The sequence below is a fragment of the Parasteatoda tepidariorum genome, chromosome 8 (assembly GCF_982258835.1).
Source record: "Parasteatoda tepidariorum strain Cologne lab strain chromosome 8, Ptep-v5.0, whole genome shotgun sequence".
Classification (NCBI taxonomy): domain Eukaryota; kingdom Metazoa; phylum Arthropoda; class Arachnida; order Araneae; family Theridiidae; genus Parasteatoda; species Parasteatoda tepidariorum.
The window spans coordinates 3,837,369-3,860,731 of NC_141762.1; the positions used below are offsets into that span (position 1 = coordinate 3,837,369).

Sequence of the window (23,363 nt, forward strand, 5' to 3'; positions counted from 1 at the left end):
CATAGCAACGCGTGCAACAATCGCCATTTTTAATTTAGAAATAGCTTATACTACAATTATATAGATGAAATGAAGTAGTTAATGCCTGTATAGATCCGTCTTATTAGAGAGAAATGTTTTCCTAATTATCCCCGATAATTAGTAATTCCTTAAAAATTCCCTTATTTAGAAGCAACAGCAAAAAAAAATTTCTAAAAAAAGTGTTAATATTAACATTGTAGCATTTCAGAAGCACTAATAAGAAATTATTTATTATCATAAAAAATTATTTACGAAAACTATTTATTAAAACTATTGTGAAATGAATCGGTTATTTAATTCAATTGTACTCAAATTATTTCAGATATTCAAATAAATTTTTTTCCCAAATTCAGATATTAAAAAAATCGCTTAATATTAGTTCGTTTGCAGAGTTATACAGAGTGCTCCATAATTTCCGCATAAAAAATATATTTTTACAACCTTTGAGCAGAATAAAGTTTGATTTCCCCAAAAAATGAAGTAAAGAAAATATACACAAACAGGGGACGCGAATTAGTATTTAAACGAGGTAAAAAAAGACATAAAATCATCAAAACTAGTTTGATTGCCTGATGAAACTTGGAGATGGTCCTCCTGCCCCAACAGGCTAAATATTTTTTTCATCTCGCCCTTCTCACTAGTGATGCGATTGATTCCGATAGAATTATTGAATCTTTCTCGCTTAAATGTTAGTTTGTAACCCCTAAAATGTAAATATTTTTTTTTTTAATTCGTGTCTTTTTAAAATATATGAAAGGGTGGTCATTACAGAACACCCTGTACACACATCGAACTATTTATCTAATTTTTAAATCTATATATATATATATAAGAAAGAGACAAAAAAGAATTAAAGAAAAGCGAGATAAACAAAAAAAGAAAATAAGAAAAATTAAAAAAAAAATTAAAACATTGTTGAAATGAAAATAATATTGTTTTGACTTAATTCGCTTGGGATATATTAATACAATATAAGAAAGCAATCTAATTTGCGGATAAAATCGGGTGAGCTGACTATGATAAAATCGTTATCTTTTCGTTGTCTTGTTTTCTGGCAATTTCATTTTTTTTTTTAAATACTTCAAAGTTTAATTTTTTTTAGTAATTTTGTTTTGAATATTTAATTTTTTGTTTTCTTGGAGTATATATATACATACATACACGCACACGTGCACGAATGTATGTTTAAAAACATTTCAAACTGTGAGAAAAATATTTCCTTTTACTCGTGAAATTATATGTTTAAACGTTAAAAGAAAAACAGCAATGTGTTTTTTTTTAAACTGGAAATATTTCAAACTGAAAGCAGAACATTTCATTATGTGTTCAAAGAACAATTTTTTTTTTTTTTTTGTAAATAAAAGTATCTGAAAATCGTCTACATCAGCATTTGCTGCCTAAATACTATAATAAAACATATTACGGAATTAAGGTTAAAGATTATTGTATCCAAGCTGAGCAAACTTATCATAAAATATCTATAACTGACATGCTTTTAACAATAACTCTGACAGATGTTCCGTAAAAATGATTTTGAAACTCAGCTTCTCGATTCATCTATATATATAAAAATCTCTTGTCACAGTTTTAGTGGTTAAACTCCTCCTAAACGGCTGGATCGATTTTGATGAAATTTTATATGTATATTCAGTAGGTATGAGAATAGGTTTATAACTAATTTTTTTTTCATTTTTTGGACAGATTTAACGTATATTTTAAATATATCTTTATTTCATCGTATTCCAATCCAAGCTAGACATAGAAACATAACAATTAAAAAACAATATTCACGCACGTTGCAACAAGTCATATTAAACTCTAATACTTATGCTCGCCCTTAAAAGAAGAGCATCAAATATATTTGCAAGCATGGCAGTATTTCGAGTTGAAAATACCAATGTGACTGCTCTTCCAGTGAATAACAACGACGAAATAACGCTGTACCAAATTGGCCGGTGCATCAGCTCCAATGAAGCTGTTTGGCGCATCTTTGTATTCCCAATTCATGAACGGGATCCAACCGTTATTCATTTAGCCGTCCATCTTGAAAACGGTCAGAGCGTATATTTCACGAGCGAGACAGCGATTGACAGAGCTATAAATCCACCAAAAACTACACTCACAGAATTTTTTTTTTAATTGTGTAATCGTGTGGATGCTTTTGGTGCCTTTGCACGGACATTACTCTACTCAGAAGTACCACACTATTTCACATGGTCTCAAACAAAAAAAATGGATACCCCGCGAGCAAGGCACGCCGGTTGATGCCTGTCCCGGTTTATTCGAATCAAACGCCTTGGGGAGAGTATTTAAAGTCAATACAAGGCAGACTGAGTGCTTTTATTTTCGACTGTTGTTGGTTAATGTCACCGGCTCATTGTCATTTCAAGATATACGTGAAGTCAATGGACATCAGCATCCAACGTATAAAAATGCATGCCTTGCATTCGGCTTACTGGAAGACGACAACCAGTAGGAATGTATGATTGCTGAAGCAGCATTGAACTGTACTGCAAAGCAAATTCGTCTACTATTCTGCATCCATCGAAAGCATCTGATTCGAAATCAAAGTGCATCTGATTTATTAAACACTGACATGAATCGTGACCTTCAATACAATACGATAGAAATGGCAGCGATTGTTACTCGCAATATTCCACTAATGAATGAGGAACAAAGGAACATTTATGACCGCATTATGCTCGCAGTTTCGACAGGACAAGGTGGATTTTTTATTGGATGCACCAGGTGAAACTGGTAAAACATTTATTATTTCGCAAATTCTAGCTGAAATATGATCAAATAATGGCATCGCGTTGGCCGTTGCATCATCTGGCATTGCGGCAACTTTATTGGATGGAGGCAGAACAGCTCATTCAGTATTTAAGCTGCAACTAAATATTCAAAACAACCCAGATGCAGTGTGCAACATAAAAAAGCAATCGTCTATGGCCACAGTGTTGAAACACTGTAAAATTATCATCTGGGAAGAATGCACTATGACACACAAACATTCGCTTGAGGCGTTGAACAGGACATTAAAAGATATAAAAAACAATGACAAATTATTTGGCAGCACTCTATTACTCCTTTCAGGTGATTTCAGACAAGCACTTCCCGTCATTCCGCGTTCAACGTACGATCATGAGATCAATTCCTGCTTGAAATCATCTCCACTGTAGCGTAATGTTGAAAAAGTTCAACTAAAAGTAAATATGCGAGTCCAAATGCTTTATGATCCATCTGCTGAAACATTCTCAAAACAATTGTTAGATATCGGTGATGGAAAAACTACTAAAGATCAGACTGGATGCATAAAATTATCGGACGATTTCTACACAATCATTGATTTACAAGATGCTCTCATTAACCTAATATTTCCCGATATACACACGAAATACATTCATCATGAGTGGTTGGCTGAAAGGGCGGTCTTAGCAGTAAAAAATGTGGGCGTCAAAGAATTGAATCTGAAGATACAACAGTTATTGCTAGGTAACGTGGTGACATACAAATCCGTTGATGCAGCTTGCGATCCCATTGAAGCTGCAAATTTTCCAACAGAGTTTTTAAACTCATTGGATTTACCAGGCATACCACCGCATAATTTAGTACTCAAATTTGGATCTCCAGTTATTTTGCTTTGTAATTTGAACCCACCACGGCTGTGCAACGCAAGCGATTAGTCGTTAAAAAATTAATGAACAACGTTATCGAAGTCATTATTTTAAATGACAAATTCCGGGGTGAAAGTATGTTACTTCCACGAATCTCTATTATACCCACATATGTGCCAATTCAATTTAAACGCATTCAGTTCCCCTAGATTGGCATTTGCAATGAAAAGGCCAAACAATGCCTGTTTGTGTCTTAGATTCGAGCACACCATGCTTTTCACACGGACAATTATACGTGGCATGCTCTCGAGTGGGCAAATCATCCAGTTTATTTGTGTTAGCTGGAGATGGAATGACAAAAAATATAGTACACTCCATTGCACTAAGAGATTAATATTGTTGACTAATATTTTCAGAATTCGTTGTATATATAATTTATTAAAAAAAGTTGACATAAATTTAAAAAATTATTATTTGGTGTGTTGTTATTTTCACATTCCGTCATCGTTCACCGCGCTCCATGGCTCTTCCACTCATATACCACATACGCAAGCACTTATAATAAATAAAATATATTTTCATACTCTAGAAATAATTCATATAGCAAAACAACGTTTGCCGGGTCAGCTAGTAATCTACTAAAAATATGGAATGACTCTTTTTTAAAAGCAGGCTCTAAAGATGTTATTGTACTGGTTTCATTTTATGGTGTTTGTCATTGGCAGTGTAAGTAGTGATGTGGAATACAGTACCGTTGGACATTGGATTCCTGGAGAGGACAATGATTTGGATAGTAGAGCCGATTTTTTTAAAAGAAAGTGGGGAGTTGAACATGTTATGCGTGATTTGGAGTAAGTTATAATGATATTAAATTAAACCTTAATTCATTCAGAGACAATTCCTTTAAGGAAAAAAAAATTCAGCTTTGTGTTATTGTTATACGCGAATTGGAATAAGTTAATAATATTATAATTAAACCTTATACTAAAACCAATTTCTTTAATAAACAAATTGTGTGTTGTATTGGGCGAGATTTTAATGATATTAAATTAAGTTTTAATTAAACCAGAGCCAATTTCGCTGTGAAAAAAAAATTGAGGACTGTATTATGCGAAATTTGGAGTAAGTGAATGATATTAAATTAAGTGTCAATTAAGCCAAAGCATATTTCCCTGTGGAAAAATTATGTGTTGTGTTATTGTTGTGCGAGATGTAACAAATGTATGCAACAAATAATGGCACATGTTAAGGTAGAGAAAAAATAATGGCACTTAGCCATGGTAATAAGTAACAAATAATTGAATGTACAGAAAAGTTCAAAACGTATTTCAAGAAGTAGGAAAACAAAAATTACACGAAGGAAAAATACTTACAAAAAATGGGAAGAATTAACAAATATTCATAATGAATAACGTTAAGATTATTAAAAGCTTCATTAACAAAAAAGTGTACCTCTGTTAATGTAGAGACCGGACCGTCCTGGTTATTACCACTTGTGTCGGTTTGCTCTCGGATAAATCTCGTCCTGATCAAAGGGTAAAAGTAACCTCAATAATGTTTGATAGCTTATAGCTCTCATGATTTAAAAAAAAAGTACTAACTACAAGTTCTTTGATAATTAATTATTTATTATGTCAGATAAACTAAATAATTAGTGTGAACGTGTTAGAATGGGCAAACTACTTTACCCAATTCTTAAGTTACTTGAAACCAAGTTTATGTTATGTTTATAGTCATGCTTTTAAAGTGTGGTTCTATAAAACTAAATAATTTAAAATCAACGGTAATTGAGATTTTTAAAAAAAAGTTATGCACTGAAAAAGAAAGAAAAGTGAATAGAGAAATGACCTCTTTACCACTACTTTCACTTCCCCCAATTAAATATCCCACTCTTGTCATAAGGAGGGTTGGGGATGGGATAAAAGATATCATCGGACCCTCCTGTCTGTCACCCAGATCGAAAAAGGGGTCATTGTGTCATTTGGCCAGCATGTTTAAAATGTATCCTTAGCAAGCAACATATCGATCTTTTTCAAAAAGCTGTTGTCCTATGTGACTCAAGAGCTGCTTTGCTTGCCATTGCATCCTTAAATAATCCCTTAACTCAAGACATTTTGGATTGCCGCCTCCAACTTGAATACCTAGCATCCCTTAGGAAAACCATAGTTCTCCAGTGGGTTCCTGCCCATTGCGGGGTTACGGGTAATGAAAATGCAGACTACTTAGCAAAAAAGGGGGCCTTCATTATTTAGACTTCTGCGCACATTATGCCCTTCTGTTCCATCAAACAGCTTATTAAGAGGACCTTTAAGACCTGAGCTCACGAAGAACTTATCGACCGTACTTCTACTAAGTCTTGGAGGGCTACCATCCTAAATTTGCGAAGTGGCCCAAGACGAAGAGCGGTGACTGAATTCCGCTTGGCCACCGATCATGACTGTCTGCGGAAACATCTGTCTAGATTTGGTGTCGTTCCTACCCCGGTATGCACTCTTTGCAGTTCTGGTGAGGACATGGACTCCACGCACCGTCTCCGCTGTCCTGCCCTTTGCAGGAATTCTATCACTGAACGCTATTGGGAAGCTAGAAACATGTTGTGATTAATAGACTCTGTTGCAGAATCTTTTGTTTCTGTTCTTATTTTCAGATGTTTATGTATGCTGTTACTGTCTATAATCTGCCATTGGAAATAAAATTAAAATTAAAAATAAAAAAATTCCAGTACGCTTGCGTCAGTTCTGATGAAATGCGATATCGAATGATCATATCAAAAGAGAAATATTAGTTTGTTTATTTTCTACGTGCCTTCAAGCCTGTCTTTGTGAAATAAGAAATATATAATGAAAGAATTGAAATCTTAATGTAAGAATTTTCGTGTAAGAACGTAGATTAACGCCACTTCCCATGTCCAAATACATAAACAAGGAATAAATTTTAGTTAAATAAAAGTCATAGGCGAGAAAAATTTATATTTCAACAAGATCGATGCTCGATACGGCACTGTATTTATAACTTCACGTTAATTATAATTCTGACTTATGTGGAGAAATTTAGCTCAACTTTAACAAGCCATTTTGCTTATAAACGTTCAGCTGGAGTTGATGTCATAGGTCACATGTGTGGGTATCTGTGATATTCTTCTTGAAGTGCAAGCACCCAATTGCTTACGTTGGATTATTTTAAAATCTGATTACATGCGGATTACATGAATATCTAAAAAACATTTCAGAAATTTAACTTACCAAAAGGGAAATTAACTACACATAGTATTATTTAACTTGTGTTTGTAAATAGGAAGAAAGTGCTTTATTCTATTAAAACAGATTTAGAATCACAAATTTAGTTCCATTGCGAAAAAAATTTAAACCTAATCATTTCGCTTGCTGATCATTGCAACTCCATGTACCATTTTGATTAGTTGTTTTAATTACTATTTAATTTTTGGCACCGTAAAAAAAATTTTAAAGTGTATTTTGCCTTCTTATTTAGTAAGAGTACTCACAGTTAATTCCTAATAATGTTTTATAACGAGAGTAAATTAATTGTTTGATAGCCGTAAATGTATCTATCAATATGAGTATTCAGCTATAGCAAACAGCAATACTTTATTAGAGTATTGCTGTTAAAGAGAGTCTATAAAACAGTAATGGCAAACAATTTGAGAATAGTAACTACTCCTTATCTAGATTTGGAATAATTTAACCACTGTCTGTTTGCTCTAGTTCGAAGCAAATTAACAATATATTAATATAAATTCAAAATGTAGTGAAAACATGGAAAAAATTACAAAACAATGAAAAAAGGGGAAAATAAAAATAATAATAAAACTCCGGAAAATAATAGATATAATTTTTTCATCAGCTCACACGATTATAGAAGCAAAAATGAGTGCTTTCTAATATTGTATCAATATCGCCAAATACATATAGAACGAACTCTTAAACTAATATTAGGCAGTGTAAACAGAATTAATTTGTTATCCTTCTTATGTTTCAGACACATAAAACATGACATAAAAGAAATGATGGACTTAAAAACCACGGGTAAACTCTCACAACTGGAAATGTTATTCTACATGATTAGGTACGTAATCAATTTTTTTTAAATACTTAAAATACTTCAAGTATCCTTTTTCTTTTAATCCACTGCTTGAACTGAATCAATTAGGAGGCCTCAAAATCAGGAGATGGTATACCTGATAACAATGCTTGAAAGAAGGACAAGCTTCTTTCATTGCTTTGTGCGAGGTTACTGAAAATCCAATGCATAATAAGATTAAAAAATCGAGAGTCGTGAAGCCTTCTAAATCATTAAGAGTAAAGTGGGAGTCTTGGTGGCTTAGGGGATAGATCACTCGCCTCCTAATGAGGTGAACCGGGTTCGAATCCCAACGATGGTGAATCGATTTGAATTCAGCAACCAGCTCGCACCGACCACAGAAAATATCCTCAGTAGTAGACAAATTATGAGTTAGAGTCCCCTTTGCTGTTAGGCTAACCGTGGGAGGTTTTCGAGGTTTTCCTCCCCTCGTAAAGCAAATGCGGGTTAGTTTTATAAAAAAGACCTCCATGAAAGCAAATCTCTCCCAATATTTGATCCAGGAGTTCCCTTGTCTTCTGGATTGGGTTCAAAATTACAAAGCTACTTAGTAAATAATTCTAAAAACATATTTTTCATGTGGAAATATTTTTGGATAAAGGAATTTTGAAATAGTGTGCAAAACTGCTTCCTTCACTTAATTCTTCAGATAGGGTGGAATTCTCAAAAAGTAAAATTATTATTAAGGGGTCTGTCGATCGCTCTCTAAGGGGGCGGGACAATCAGAGACCGATCAAGAGAAATTCAGGTCCAAGGATCCCCAAATTTTCCGAGCCCCTTACAAAATATTTTGATATTAAATTACTGAAGAGTAGTCCTAGCAATAAAGCAGAATCTACTAAACTGTATGATTCAAGAGAAGCATTCTAAGAAATTTGGATAGCAGACAATTGAAGATTATTTTTCTAAGATAAAGTTCACGCATCTATAATTTAAAGCAAAATATTAAAAAAAAATAATAATAATAATGTTATATATGTCAATTAAAATTAATGATTTTTGCTAAAAATCAGTGATTAGCTGAACTATTTTTTATTGTAAGCTGTAATTATTTTTTATTTAGTACTTAAACCAACACAAAGCTAGCCCACCTTTCATTAGATGCAACGATAAGTTCAGCATGTATGCTAAGGTATTTATATTAAAAATTACAGTTATAATTTATATACAAGGTTATAATTTATATTAAAAAATACAGTTCAACACGGAAGAAATATCCAGAAGAACAAAAATTATATCTACTCATAGATTATTAAATTACGTTTGAATAATAATTTATTTAGATATAAAATATTTTAAAGCATTAAAATTCATATTCAATGAAAAAGTTATATTCAAAATATTGGTACATTTTAAACTTTCAGTGAATTCAATTTAAACTCTCAAACAAAAAATTTAATCAAACTCTCAATGAGAGCAGCTTCATCAGAGACAGAGGACTCCACTTTATCAACAGAGAAGTATTTTGATGACGAATTTCTTTTCTTTTTTTTGTTAGCCTCATCATTAAAGCTTTTTTTCTTTCATTTAGCGCTACCAGAATGATTATTAGGTTTCATCGCTCAAAAACTCTCAAATAAATCAAACTTTTTATAGTGTAGGAGTATGCTAATTAGTTTAAAACATCAACAACAAGGATCGTAGTCTTCCGTCTACAGCTTTACATATTTGTTAAGAATAAGCATATAGCTCTTGTTGACACTCATCATTTATAAGAAACTGCGAATGTACATTCTCGTTGCATTCGCGTAATCCGCTTGCGTAAAAATTGCGCTAATTGAAATTCAGCTGTACTTTCGAATTAGATTAGTGCAATATTTGCATGAGTTTGGTTGTATCAGAATATAAAGAAAATTTGAAATTTTTTAAAAAAAACCTTTTTTTTGAGAAAAACTGTTTCTTTCAGTATTTAAACGAAACAGTAATAATGAGGACTTTTTACTAATTTCTGAGGCAAAACAGAAATTGTGGGCCCTAGGCCCATGCCTAGTGGACCTAGGGGATAATCAGGGTCTGGGGACCTTATTTCCCTGATTACGGCAACCCCCTCTTTTTTGAGGGTCAGAAATTATAATCGGTCGAAAAATATATGTTTAGTAGGGGGCCCCTGCTTGTTCCCACTCACCTTCCCCGATAATTGATTCCCAATAATTTCTTGTCATGAAACAGTTGAAATTATTCAACTAAGAAGAACACTTGTGCCTCCAAATATTTCACTCCCTTTACTATTACGATATTTAAGTGAAATCATTTTTTTAAGTAATCATTTCTTGAAATAAAATTAAAAGTATAGTGTTATAACAAATTGGGTGAGTTCACAACTGCAATTTAATATTTTTACTTACAAAATGAACGGATGTATATTTTAAATACAATTATTACATTTATCACTTTGCGCATGAAGCTGAAAGTGAAGTTCCAAATCATTTAACGAATCTCTTTAACAGTCATTCATAACAGTACATTGATGTAATTTGCACGAAAAAGAAATAATTGTAAAATGGTTAATAAGATCAGACACCGATTTAATAATATCTAACAATAATAAAGAACAACTATAACGATAAAAAAAATCTGACAATAATAATAATAAAAAAAATTTCTTAAACTCTTAATTTAGAAAACAAACAAAATGAATGCAGTACAGGTAATAACAGTACAGGTAAATACCTTTAAATGAGGAATGCAAAAATATTTATTGGAAAACAATAACTTTAAGACTGTTATTCATTTTATGCTGGTGACAACCAAACCAATATGAAAATGAATGTGTGAAAACTGGATCCTAACAAGTGATTTTCCCGCCAATAAAAATGTATTGACAACAATAGAAAACTGCGACACCATCATTACATTTTTTTATAGAATTAGATTAAGAGATTCTTTGTGTTTGATTTCGTAACTTACAATAACGTCTGCTCTAACGAAACAGTATATTTGAAGTATCAACCCATTAAGATTGCATATACTAGCACGTAAAAATTAGATTAAAAAGAGTGCTTCGTTTATTTATTTATTTTCGCGTAATGAACAAAACGGTCTCTGTTTTTTCACAATGATCGGGATTTAAAGATTATTCCAGGTAATTTGTTATAAATCGGGGACAGTCCATAAATGCTTGAAAGGGGTGAAATAGATTGAGACAAGAGGAAGAAAGAGGGTTAACAAGAAGTGTGACAACGCATTTTTCGGCTAAAGTCGTCGACCCAATTTTGTGAGCCTACGACTACTAAAGTTAAACTCCATAGCCTTGTCATTTTGAACCAGAGGACAAGGGAACTCCTGGATCAAGTATTGTGAGAAATTTGCCTTTCCCAGAGAGCTAAGTAGAGAGTGAAACTCTCTTTTTATAGCCTCTTTTGAGAGGCACGCAATTTTCATGTTGGAGAAAACCTTTTGGAGAGATCATTAAAACCTCTCCCAGCAACCGGGCAAATAAGGAAACACACATCCCTCAGTGTTAATTTCACTTTGCGTATTTCGCTATAAATCGAACACTTTTTAAGGGAATCGACATATTTTTTTGCGCACAATTGTAAAAATTTTTTATCCAAATATAATTCCAAGTAAAAAATAATTTTAAGAAATATTTATTACTTTTAATTAATTTATATAGTTACAGTCGAAAAAGTTTAGAATGGTAAGGTATACAAGTTCTTATATCAATTGAAAGAATGTATCTTTAAATAACAAAATAATTTGAGAGAAATAGGTCGAATAGTTCTAGAGAAATTAAATTTCAAATGAATCAAAAGTTTTAACAAAAAATTGGATAACTCAGAAACTATTCAATCCATTAAGTGAAGCACTTTAAAGATTGAATCTAGTACGAGAAAATATAATCATTAGTGTAACAAAAGAGATGATCGGCTATATTTTTAAATGTAAGAAGAGTCATTAAACTAAATTAATCGAAATCAATAGTAATTACAAGTATTTTTTCTATCAGGCACGTGATTAAAATAAAAGTATACCATAAATTTAGTGGTAAGTACAATTTCTGATTGTTTGGCATAACCCAGCCGATCCGTCGCAATGAGATAACCTGCAAGAGACTTAGTGAGGGTATCTCGAGGGGTTGTTGAAACGTTTCATTTGTTTACGTTAGCAACTGTTCTTTCCATTCTATTTTGGGTATGACAAGCCCGTCAAGTATCAATTCTCTTAACTGAATATTCTTTCACAAGTCTTTCATTATATATTTCTTACTTAACACAAAGACAGACATGAAGTCATGTAGAACATAAACTAAATAATTATGTATCAAAGGTGCACAAAACAAAAATATATCACGGTTGTAGTAAAAGATGCAAACAAATAATAAAGAAAAGACGTAGACGAGAGAGAATTATATTTTGATGTGCTTTACGGAGCTGTATTCATTTAACTTCACGTTAATTAAAATTCTGACTTATGTGGAGAAACTTTGCTCAACTTTAACACGCCATTTTGCTTATAAACGATTAGCTGGCGCTGACATCATAGGTTACATGTGTGGGTATCCGTGATCTTCTTCTTCTTGAAGTGCAAGCACCCAATGGATCAACTGTGTTTAATAATGTGACTTCAAAATTATAATCCATAGTACAACTAACGAAAGATATACCTAGTAATGCTCGCGAAAAATCTAATGAAATGAAAACAATACGACTCGTCCTTTCATTTTCAATAGTAGTCGACGTCTGGTCAACAACAAATTGAGCATGACCAAAATGAAACAAACAATTTTATCTCACTGCTTATTTATTTCGATTTAAGAAAGTAAGAATGCGACACGGTTTGTGCAAATTTTGAATGAAACATAAGTTACTATTTTGAATTTAGTACAAATATAATTAAAATACAAAATGAGCAAGGAATCAATTCAAGTTATTTTTATGTAACAGAATTTATTTAAAACTTATGTAGATTCAAAATTAAAATAAATTAATCTTAATGAAAATTACAAATAAAATTTGGAGTTTGGGATAGTCAGCATAAAATGTAAGTTAACAAATTGGTTCTAATAAAATAAGTACTTTGATTAGCACGTTTCTTACTAGAATATAAAAATCTGATGATGATGTCACAGTTTTCCATTGTTGTCCGTGCATTTTTATCGGTCGGAAAATCACGTGGTAGGATCCAGTGTTTCCTCATTCATTTCCATATTGTTCTGGTTGTCATTAGAATTAAATTAATTAGGAGTCATCAAGGTATTGCTTTTCTATAAATATTTTTGCATCTCTAATTTAACAATTAATACGCTTTTAATTCATGAGTTTAAAACTAAGAGAATTGTTATTTTTTAGTATGATTATTATAATGTAATTCTGCGACAAATATTTTAAGAGAAAGTTATTTGAAAGGTGGTCTAATATTACTAACCGTTTTACAATTATTACTTGGGTGCAAATAACATTAAACTTTTATAAATGACAGTTTTAAGAGATCTGTTAAATGATTTAGAACTAAGCGATCAGCTTCATGCGCATTGAGATGCCAGCAAAAATAGTATATTTAATATATCCGTCCGTTTGGAAAACGAGAATATCAAATTACGGTGGAGAACTCATCAAATTTGTTTAAACAATATAACAACATAAATGTTATTTTAAGAAATGATTACTTCCGTTCACCAATAGATCTAAATCTTTATAATGCCAATAGATAATAGTATTTGGACGTGGGAAGTGGAGGCACAAGCAAGCGGAATTCCTTTTAGTACATACATGTTAAGTGAATAATTTTAACTTCAGTAGAGAGACTGTTTTCTGCCAGGAAACAGCAATTATTGCATCGGGGTCTGTGAGCTGCAGCGAAAGAGGGGCTTAGCCCCCTTGTATTTTAATACAAATGAAAATAGCATGTTTCCTTAATTTCAAAAAGTAATATTCAGATTTGAACTTGAAATAAAAAAAATGTAAGGTTGTTATAATAATTAGATCGAAAGTAATTAAAGGACTCTGTACATTATGATATTTTAAGGATGCACGACTTTGATAACAATGGCGGACTGGATGGTATTGAATTTAGAGTGGCGCTCTCTCACAGTTTAGAGCATAATACTGATGCAGTGAATGAAGAACGCACGGCAGAAAAAATAGAAGGTATGAAATTTCAATACTACTAATTTTTGAAGGGTTTTCTATCTTTTTGTCATCTTGTCCATAAGCATACATCCCTCTGCAGAGGATCAAAATTGTGATGGCATGTCTTCGGATCATCCTCAGGGATGTTTCCCAGACCGTCGCCAATAGCCCATTGTGCAGCTCTAGTGCGACGTAAATGAACAACAACAACATAAGCATATTGTTTAAAAAGTTGAAAATTTGTATGAGGAACATATTTCACTTTCTTCACATAGCAATAAAATGGATGGTTTACTTTCGGGTCATTCTACGCAGAAAGCAAAATTACTTAAGACCGTTTTCAGAAGGCTCCGTCGCTATATGTAATTATGCTCCTTTTCTTGCGCATAATATGCTATTTTCAAAACAGTTGTGAGTCTGCAACAGACTGTTTACTGTTCAGTCAAGTTTAGCCAGTGTGTCTATGCTTATTTTGAAAATGGCGCAAAACGTCAATATGGAGGAAAGCCACAGTTTTGCGTGTGTGGTCTAATTTTTTAAAATTTAAAAATTTACTCTAATGCTACCTTATCTGGGCTCATAAAAATTTTTAAAAACTGGAAAAAATACAGTGATTTTGAAAATTTTCATGTAGGTGAAAAAATGTTACCTAATTAGCGATTTTTTAAAAAAATTTCATAACTTCTAAAATATTTGAATTATTTGTCCGTTTTAAAAACTAGATAATTCTTCACTGCAGGAAGGTATATATAGTTTGGAACCATCTTTTCACTTTCAGTGTAAGACACTTGAACAGTGGCTTTTTTTTATTTTCCTCGGCGTGAATTAACCTTTGTTCTAGAGACAGAAACTCTTTCGCGGCTTACATGGTGGAAAAAAGAATGAACAAGGCAGTTAGTAGGTACTTCAAAAATTGCTCCTCCATTGAGCTTAATATTTATTTATAAAAAGATATTTGAAAATAAGATGTCAAAATTGTTTATCACTATCTCTTTAGATATGGAAAAACAAGATTCCAAAAGTATACGATTTGAAGTAAAATATAAAAATAGGAAAACAAGCTATCACCGAACAAAAAACAAAAATTCACTTGAACTGGATACCTGCAAGTGACGTACTGTGGGTAAATCGATCCTGATTGGTTGTTGAAATGTGGCATTTGCTTACGTTGCCAACTGTTCTTTCCATTCCATTTCGAGTTGTTAAATGAGTTAGTTTAACATGTTGTACATAGATGGCAGCACAAATGCTGATATAGATGGCAGCAGTGCTGTCATAAATATAATATCTAATCTATAATAAAATATTAGTTCAGTTTCAGCCTCCAGCTAGGTATGTTGTTTTATATCTTGTGACCTGCATGCTTGATTGTTGGGTTAATTGTTCACGAGCAAGCCAAGCCCGTCAAGTATGTATCAATTAAGTGACACATTCTAAATTCTTTACAACGATTTCAATTCCTTCACTATATATTTACAAAGAGGCTTAACGCAAAGACAGGCACGTAGCCACGTGGAACATAAACTAATTATGCATCGGAGCTTCCAGGTACACAAAACACAAAAATATGTTACGGTTACAATAAAATAAATAAACAAATAGTAAATCTAAATTAAGTAAAAGAAGTGGACGAGAAAGAATTCGATCTGCGATACGTATTTAGTTAACCTATTGTAAATTAACATCCCAACTTATGTAGAGAGCTCAACTTTAATGCGCCATTTTGCTAATAAAGAGTGGCTGACGTCATAGGTCACGTGCATGGATATGGAAGGTCTTCTTCTTGAAGTGCAAGTACTCAATTCTCTACTATCATGGTTGTAATATTGGCTAGTCAAAACTGACTTTAACCAGAACAATAAAAAGAGTAATTTTAACAGTCTAAATGATAGAAAGTGTTGATTCGTCAAAAGGATTTTAAACAGTCTTAATATTTTGCAATTGAGTATGTCCTAAGTCTCTCTATTTAAGTGAGCAATATTGCTCAAATCAGTATGATTCTTCACTGTAGCGAATACGACAGTAAAAGGGTTAATATATTTTTTGTTCTTAACCAAAATTTAAAGCGATTCATTTCATTGTGATATATCACCCCCGATGATTAATACCATTTCGGTCTGTAATGAAGTAACTTTTAAGTTAAAGAAAGATCTTGTTTCTAGACCAGAGATTCCCAAAGTGGTCTATATCGACGACAACCTGAAAAAGGGGTCCATGTCAAGTGGGAAAGAAAAATTGGGGGTCCGTGAAATGAAAATGGGGGTCAACGATAGTGGATCTCATATAAATAGGTCGTACCTTTTAATTTTGGCATTTCATGACTGGAATAATCAACATACACTGATAGTATTTATTTACTTACATTATACTACCTTATAATAAAGACATATATCTATCTACATTCTACATAATTTATAAAAGTAGTTATGAAGTAAAAATTTTATTAAAATTTAAGTTATTAGGATTATTGTTTGATATATGAAACTGAATTATTATAAACCAGGGCTAAAGAGAATAGAAGGGCTAGTTCATTCCGCTCTTAGAGCTGAAGCTGCGATTTTCCTCCTCATGACGTCACGCTGCACATAGATCTCGGTGATCGCAAGCGAAGATATTATGAAAACTTAGTATCATTTTCTCTGTAAAAATAAGTTCGACTTCTTCTTGATATTAGCTTTCAAACTTTATGCAATTAATATATTATTTTCTTTCAAAAACATAGTTTTCAAAAATTTTCTTGGCCAAAATATTAAATTAAATACCATTTTAAACTAATAAAAATATTTTATTAGGTGTCGTAAATTACGCTATAAATACTTTATTTTAAAATGTTCAGTTTTAACTTTTATTATTAAAAAAAATTTAATGCATATATCAACAATTTTTTAGCTGCATATTGTTCGATAACAATAATTTTTAAAGTTAGGTTAAATTTAGAATCTTGATTTTAAAATATGCTATTAATGGAAATTTGTTTATACTTAATCATTAGGAAGCAACAACCTTAAACGCTAATTATTCTAACAGAATAATAATTTAGGTTCATGAAAATATTAGAAATCTTACAATTGTTTATCGATATTTAAATTTAAAATAATATAATTATAATAAAAAATAATTATATTATAATTAAAAAAATAATAAATGTTTAGAATAACTACATTGAAACCTACTTTATGAAACTAGGAAAATTTTAACTATTAATTATCTATACTTTTCATTTAAGTTTTTATTTTCCTTGACTTATTCATTTTTTAATTTTTTTGTCTGCCTTTTTCTTTTTTTTTTAAGAAGCTGGGCGATTTCAATTTAGATGGCGAATTCTTTTAAAATTTCTGAAATTTAAAATAAGAGTATTGCTGTTTTATTCACTGTGGGATATCGTCCCTCTAGTTCACTTATAAATTCTTTGATGGCACTTTTTTATTTTCTGTCCCATGCACACTTTAAAAAAATATTCTCAAATTCCTGACACACTTCCATCCATGCTGCTGACGGAACAATTAGTCCTCCCTTAGATAAGAGAGCACTTGGTAGAGTTAGAGCAATTTTAAAATCATTCTAATCAGCAATCCAAGCAAGCGATTTCTCATATCATCTTCATAATCTTGCTTTAAGAAATGCTTACAGCATATTCGTGCATATTTAATATTAACTGGGTCGCTTCGTTTGTAATGTTGAAGCCATTCTTTACATAGTTGCTCATTTACTTTAGGGAACACGTGGAAAATTATATATTTTCCTTTTGCGTTTCTATCAGAATTTTTGTAAGTTGCAATCGCACAAACTGGCATTTCATTAATAATTTTAAATTTTTGTAATTCACTTCACAAAACTGAGAAAAATCAGTATAGAAAGAAAAATATCTTGGAATATGTCACAAAAATAAATGCTTCAATATTAGTTAAAGCTAGTTAAACCGAACGCATCGTTCTTGAAGTAAAAGAGCAAGCTATGCGCCACCGTGACGTCACAGGCGAAAATCGGATGTTTGGCGTGGCGAGAGAGTTTCTTCAAAGGAGTGAACTAGTCCTTCTATTCTCTTTAGTCTTGTTATAAACTAGCAGTTGCCTGCAGCTCCACCCGCTTACGTTTTTATTTTCTCTGCGGATAAGGTTTTATTTTCTAACAAGAAAGTATTTTTCCGCGGTAAATTGTAGCCTATCCTGTGTCAACTTAGACCTCCAACTTTATCTACTCACAAGATCACTGCTTCAGGATCACTTGCTTAGTTCAAGGCTGTCCAACTGGCGCCCCGCGGGCCGCATGTGGCCCGCCAACTTCTTATTCAGGCTGATCGGCCTCAGTTTTCCCATTAAAATGTAAGCAAATTGTTTTATAATCCTTCTGTTCCATTGTTTTATAATTAATAATTCAACTATTAATTGTTATTGTATACGAGGTAAGAGGGTATTGTTCAACTTTTTCAAACTGCGGCCTGCCAGGTGATCAGTGACCGGAATTCTGGCCCGTGGGCCCTTTGCAGTTGGACAGCCCTGGCTTAGTTTTTACGTGAAAACGTAATAAACAGACAGACAATACACTATTATGGTTTTGTATACAAACTTAATTCCGCTATTATAATATTACTAGCGGAGTACTGGTTTCACAGTACACTATTTTATTCCATTTACATATTGATTAAATTAAATTAGTTTCAATTTAATTAATAAATGTATAAAATTAACATGTGTTTTTTTTTTAAAGTTTTTCACACTACACTTCACTACAGTTAAAAATTTAAATCTTTCACAGCGAGTAGCACTGTACCAGCTGTCAAAATTACATTTGAAGTTGATAAATTTCCAAAAAATCAATATCAGGTAAGCAGGGGGTCTACCCAAACCTAAAAACATGGCAAGGGGTCTACGAGACAAAAAAGTTCAGGAACCACTGTTCTAGACCTTCAAAATTAAATCCTCGAATGAAACATGGCCATGAAAATTAATTTTTTTTAAAAATCCATTTTTATCATTGATTATTTTTCTGTATTTTTTTTTAGAGATGATTGAAAATTTGATGAAGGTTGATGACAACAATGATGGTTTTATAAATTACGGTGAACTTAGGTCTCATTTGCAACAAGAACAAAGAGAAGCTGAGATGAACAAAAAAACAGAAACTTAAAAAAATCACGTGTTTCACAAATATTTTTTTCTTCTTCATATGTTTCAACTGTTGTGTTCCATCAATAATAAAAAAGTGTGTTTGACTAATCCTTAGCAGGAAAAACTTTAATGGTTTGATTTTATTAAAACAGTTATTTATGAAGGTTTTTATCCCAACGATAATATTTAACTAACAATAAATTGATTCTTGAATGGAATGTTCGAGTTTTTATGACGTCTGAAAAGTTATGCGATTTCCATACTTTCCTTTCTCCTTTACTATGGTTTCGGCAAATCTTACTTTTATCGCACCAGTATATTCCAACCAGTGCCGGATTACCCATTAGGGCAGACTAGGACCCCCAATGATTAGGGGCCCCCTTAAAATGGATTTTTTGAAAATAAATTTTAAAAAATTAAGATGTTCTCCGTGAAATTAACTTTGATAACATTATAGATGAGTTAACATTATAGAGATTGATCACAAGAGCAGAAAAAAAGATTTTTGAATACCAGTTTTATAGTAGCGTTGATTTTGTAAAGTGTTAATAAATTTCAGTTTCTTTCAAAATGTTATGATTATTTTTTAATTCTAATTTAACAAAATAAAGTAAAATTTAATTTACTATTATTTATTTTTATGCTTTCTTAAATGAAAAGATATATAAAAACTTTTATATTTGAATAAATAAAAAATATACGAGAAAAAATTTTTTTATTTAAGGGCCCCGCGTACTCTCAATCCAGCACTGATTCCAACACCATACTGTAACGTCCTAGAGAGGGGAAAAAGCAAAGAATTAGAGCCGAGAAAGAAAAAACAACAAATTTTAGAAAAGAGTAAAAGGGGAAAAGAAATAATGAGAGGAAAGAAAATTTGCGGAAAAAGCTCAGTGGAGAAATAGCGTGGTGAAAAAGCAAAATTTGTGGAGAAAGCAAATGGGAAAAGAGACAGAGTAGGGAAAAAACAAAATTTGGAGGAAAAGCAAAGAGGAAAAAATAGCGTGAAGAAAAAGCAACGGGAAAATGAAACGATGGACAGATAGATGTTTATGAAGTTTGGATTAATTCGATTCATTTCCGTTGGTCGAAGTTTTCAATCACAATTCAAAATAATGAAAAAAGTTAAGAGATTCGTTACATGTAACCTCATGAACAGTTTTGTGGAATACATAAATATCTGACTATTTGAGTCGAGTGGATTTTGTTTCAAACCAAAATCTGAAGAAATGAACTATTAAAATGTCCTGCAATATGCAAAAAATGTTACAAATTAAAATTTATAACTTTTTAATATAATAGTTATAAATAACTGAAGTTATCTTTAAAAAAATATTTATTGTATTTAGGATTTCAATTTTCTTTTTAAAGCAACCCATTTTTGAGACAAAATAGTGTTCCCTGGTATTATTTATAATTCAGGTCTCAGTTGGATATTTCAGTTAGAAAGCATCAATTCAAAACTACTTTTTATATTTTATTCTGACGAACAAAAAGTCGAACTATCGACACTGAAAATCATAGAATAACGCAAGAAAATGTATCTCACATTTTGTAATTTGTAAATGAAATATTTAATAATAAGAAAAATTATAATTATCCCTTTTTTAAGTGATTCTTTTCAAGCTTAATAGTGATAAAATCTTAATCTTTATTTTGTTAAAAAATTAGCCGTTACGTAAGATGAAAAATGACTGAAAATAGAATCTTTGTTTGGCACCAATCGATTTTGTTTCAAAGAGCGTTTACACTATTTATTATTACAAAAGAATTTTCGAAAAACAGCCTTAATTATTAGAAAGCGAAAAAAAAAACTATAACGAAACTCATAGTTTCCTTAAAATAACAAAGAATAAAAAAAATGCATTATTGAAAATTTTCCCCAATTATTGGATTTCTAGATTAATATTTATAACTCCCGTTTCAAAAGTCGGAACTAACATTTCCTTTGCTTTTTATAAACAAAAAAAGATAAATAAAAAAATATATAAATAAAAAAAACTTAAAATATATGTAGATGGAACGATTTCTCGTTAAATAAAAACTGGCTGTATGAATTTTTAAAGATAAAGTTCTGATTTCGTGAGTATCCTGAAATTAAATGTTTCCCTTAGAAATCAATAGTGTTTCAGTTAGAAACGAATTGACATTAACTCAATCCATCGATTAAATGTATAATTCCATGTTTCTGCAACAACTAGTTTTTGTTAATAATAATAGTATTTGTTGTAATAATAATATTTCGCAATTTTACAATTTTGAAACATTTAAACAAGTAAGTATTAGTCAACGATTTTTATTATTTTAGACATAGCTCTGAATTTCAACTTTTAGAAAATGGATGTATTGTTCGTTTATGACGATGAACAAAGACCGAAATGCACATTAGGAAAACTGAATGCTGGTCGATATGTGTTCGGAGAAATGATGGAAAAGCGGGTTTTAGAAAATGGAGCTTGAATGCGCTTTTTTAAAAAAAAAAATTAATCTAACTTGCGGTTAAAGAAATGGAAAGAGCTCAAAATATGTGATTTAGAAATGAATACAAACTAAAGATGCGCGTTTGAAGAAAATCTCCATGGCTCAAAATGCTCTTTTGAAAAAATTAATAGCATGCGCACCTAAGTTTTAAAAAGTTTCATTATTTTTGCTCACATTTCAATAAAAATGTTTTATCCTCATGGGCGTGAAACATACCAGGGCTCGAAAAAACTCAGAAATTTTACCCGTCCCCGAGGACGGCTTGTCCAACTATGTACCCGTCCTCCTTTGAAACTAACCCGTCGCTTCTAAATAAATAAAAATATTATTTTTTCTTATTTATTACAAACATTTATATAAATTACACAATGAATTAGTAGCTACTAGAATTACATTATACAGTAATAAAAGAAATACTAAGTTACTAATAGTGAAACCTAGTATTTCTTTTATGAAATAATTTATTTCTTTTATGAAATAATTTAAATGACAAAGGTCAAGCTATCTGGAATGTCAATTTATCGGAGGGTACGGCGTTTTTTAAATGAATCAAATATGACGTTTACCAGTTCCACAATCAAGCCTATGATTTACAGAGGTTTCTGCACAGAAATCTGAAAGGGGTTTTCCATTTAGGTGGATGTTCATAATTCCGTTTAACGCTTACGTGATGTGATTTTTTGTAAGTCCATTGCTGAAAAGTCCCTTTCAACTGCTGCAGTACTCCCAGACGGAAAAAAACATCAATCCACCATGCGCAGTATGTTACTGTACGGGATTTCCAGATTAGAGGGTCATTTTAGAAGTGAGGCGCTAGACTCTGGTAAGATAACAAAAATTGAAAGTGTATCACGAACATTAACGGGAAAATGGCCGTCCGCGGGAAATTTTTGACCGCCGAGGACGGGCGGTTTTTCGAGTCCTGAAACATACACTACCTCTTTAACAATGGAAGACACGCTTTCAGTTTTTTAATTTTTTTTTCCCTTCAAAAGTATCAAGATAATAATTTCTAATTTTTGAGGTGTTTATTTCATAAAATTTCTTATCAAAGAAATTTAAATCTTTCGGAGGTTTGATGAAGCGGATAAAAATTACAAATGAAAAAGAATGTTTTATATCATCTTATACCAGAAAAAATAGCAATAAGTTTGTAACTTATAAGGAATACTTTGAAAATTAGTTCTTTTATAAAAATGTTCGCATCTCTATGAATATAAAAACAAGGCTTACGTAGAGTTCCTGCTATAGGGATGACATTTTCTGATGAGTCGAGAGCCGAAATTTACTGAAATAAAACAAAAATGTTTTCTTGTAGACACAAAATGATGGCCGGACAATATGTCTTTATCGGGTGGAATCTCAGAATTATATATATGTATAATTTTTCTTTGCTTTAAAATTAGTCTATTCAAAATATCGATTATACGCAAATATAATGTAAAAAACCTTTATTTTGAGAAATAATTAGATTAAAAAAATTATTATAGCTCCACCTATCCCTTTTATCAAGTAATTTATGTTATCGTATGTTGAATAAATTGTTTTTTTACTTAAAGGTTAGTTTTCTTCGCAGGAAATTATTTCTACTAGAAAAAAATGCAAACAAACAAAAAATAAAGTTTTTTTTATATTTAAACAGTTGCACATCGCTATTCTTTGTTTTAGTTTATTGTCTCCTGAGTGGGAGAAAAATACGATTGTTACTATAGCAACAAAGAATTCGTTGTATATCTATATATAACTGTTACCGTTTAGTGACCGAAATCAAGAGAACGTCGACTTTCACCGGTAAATGTCAACAATCACACAGTCGCTTTGCTGAATGTCCGAAGTGTTTGTTATATCCGATATGATATTCATTTATTCGTTGATATTATTATATTTATTTGATATTTCAATGTTCTGTTGAGGATATATTAGGAGTAGGACTGGGCTATAAATCGATGTATCGAGACATATCGATT

At 31.6% G+C, this 23,363-nt stretch overlaps 2 protein-coding genes across 2 annotated transcripts in view; one reads left to right on the forward strand and one right to left on the reverse strand.

The window, feature by feature from the left end:
• The window catches only part of LOC107452393 (uncharacterized), a 91,740-nt gene that overhangs the window by 59,828 nt on the left and 8,549 nt on the right, over window positions 1-23,363 (reverse strand).
• On the forward strand, window positions 1,509-19,025 carry LOC107452394 (longistatin). Its single transcript, XM_016068857.5, has 5 exons — window positions 1,509-1,577; window positions 4,270-4,489; window positions 7,635-7,721; window positions 13,704-13,825; window positions 18,810-19,025. Exons 2-5 carry the CDS (start codon window positions 4,320-4,322, stop codon window positions 18,932-18,934), a joined length of 504 nt encoding a protein of 167 aa, XP_015924343.3. The 5' UTR covers window positions 1,509-1,577; window positions 4,270-4,319; the 3' UTR covers window positions 18,935-19,025.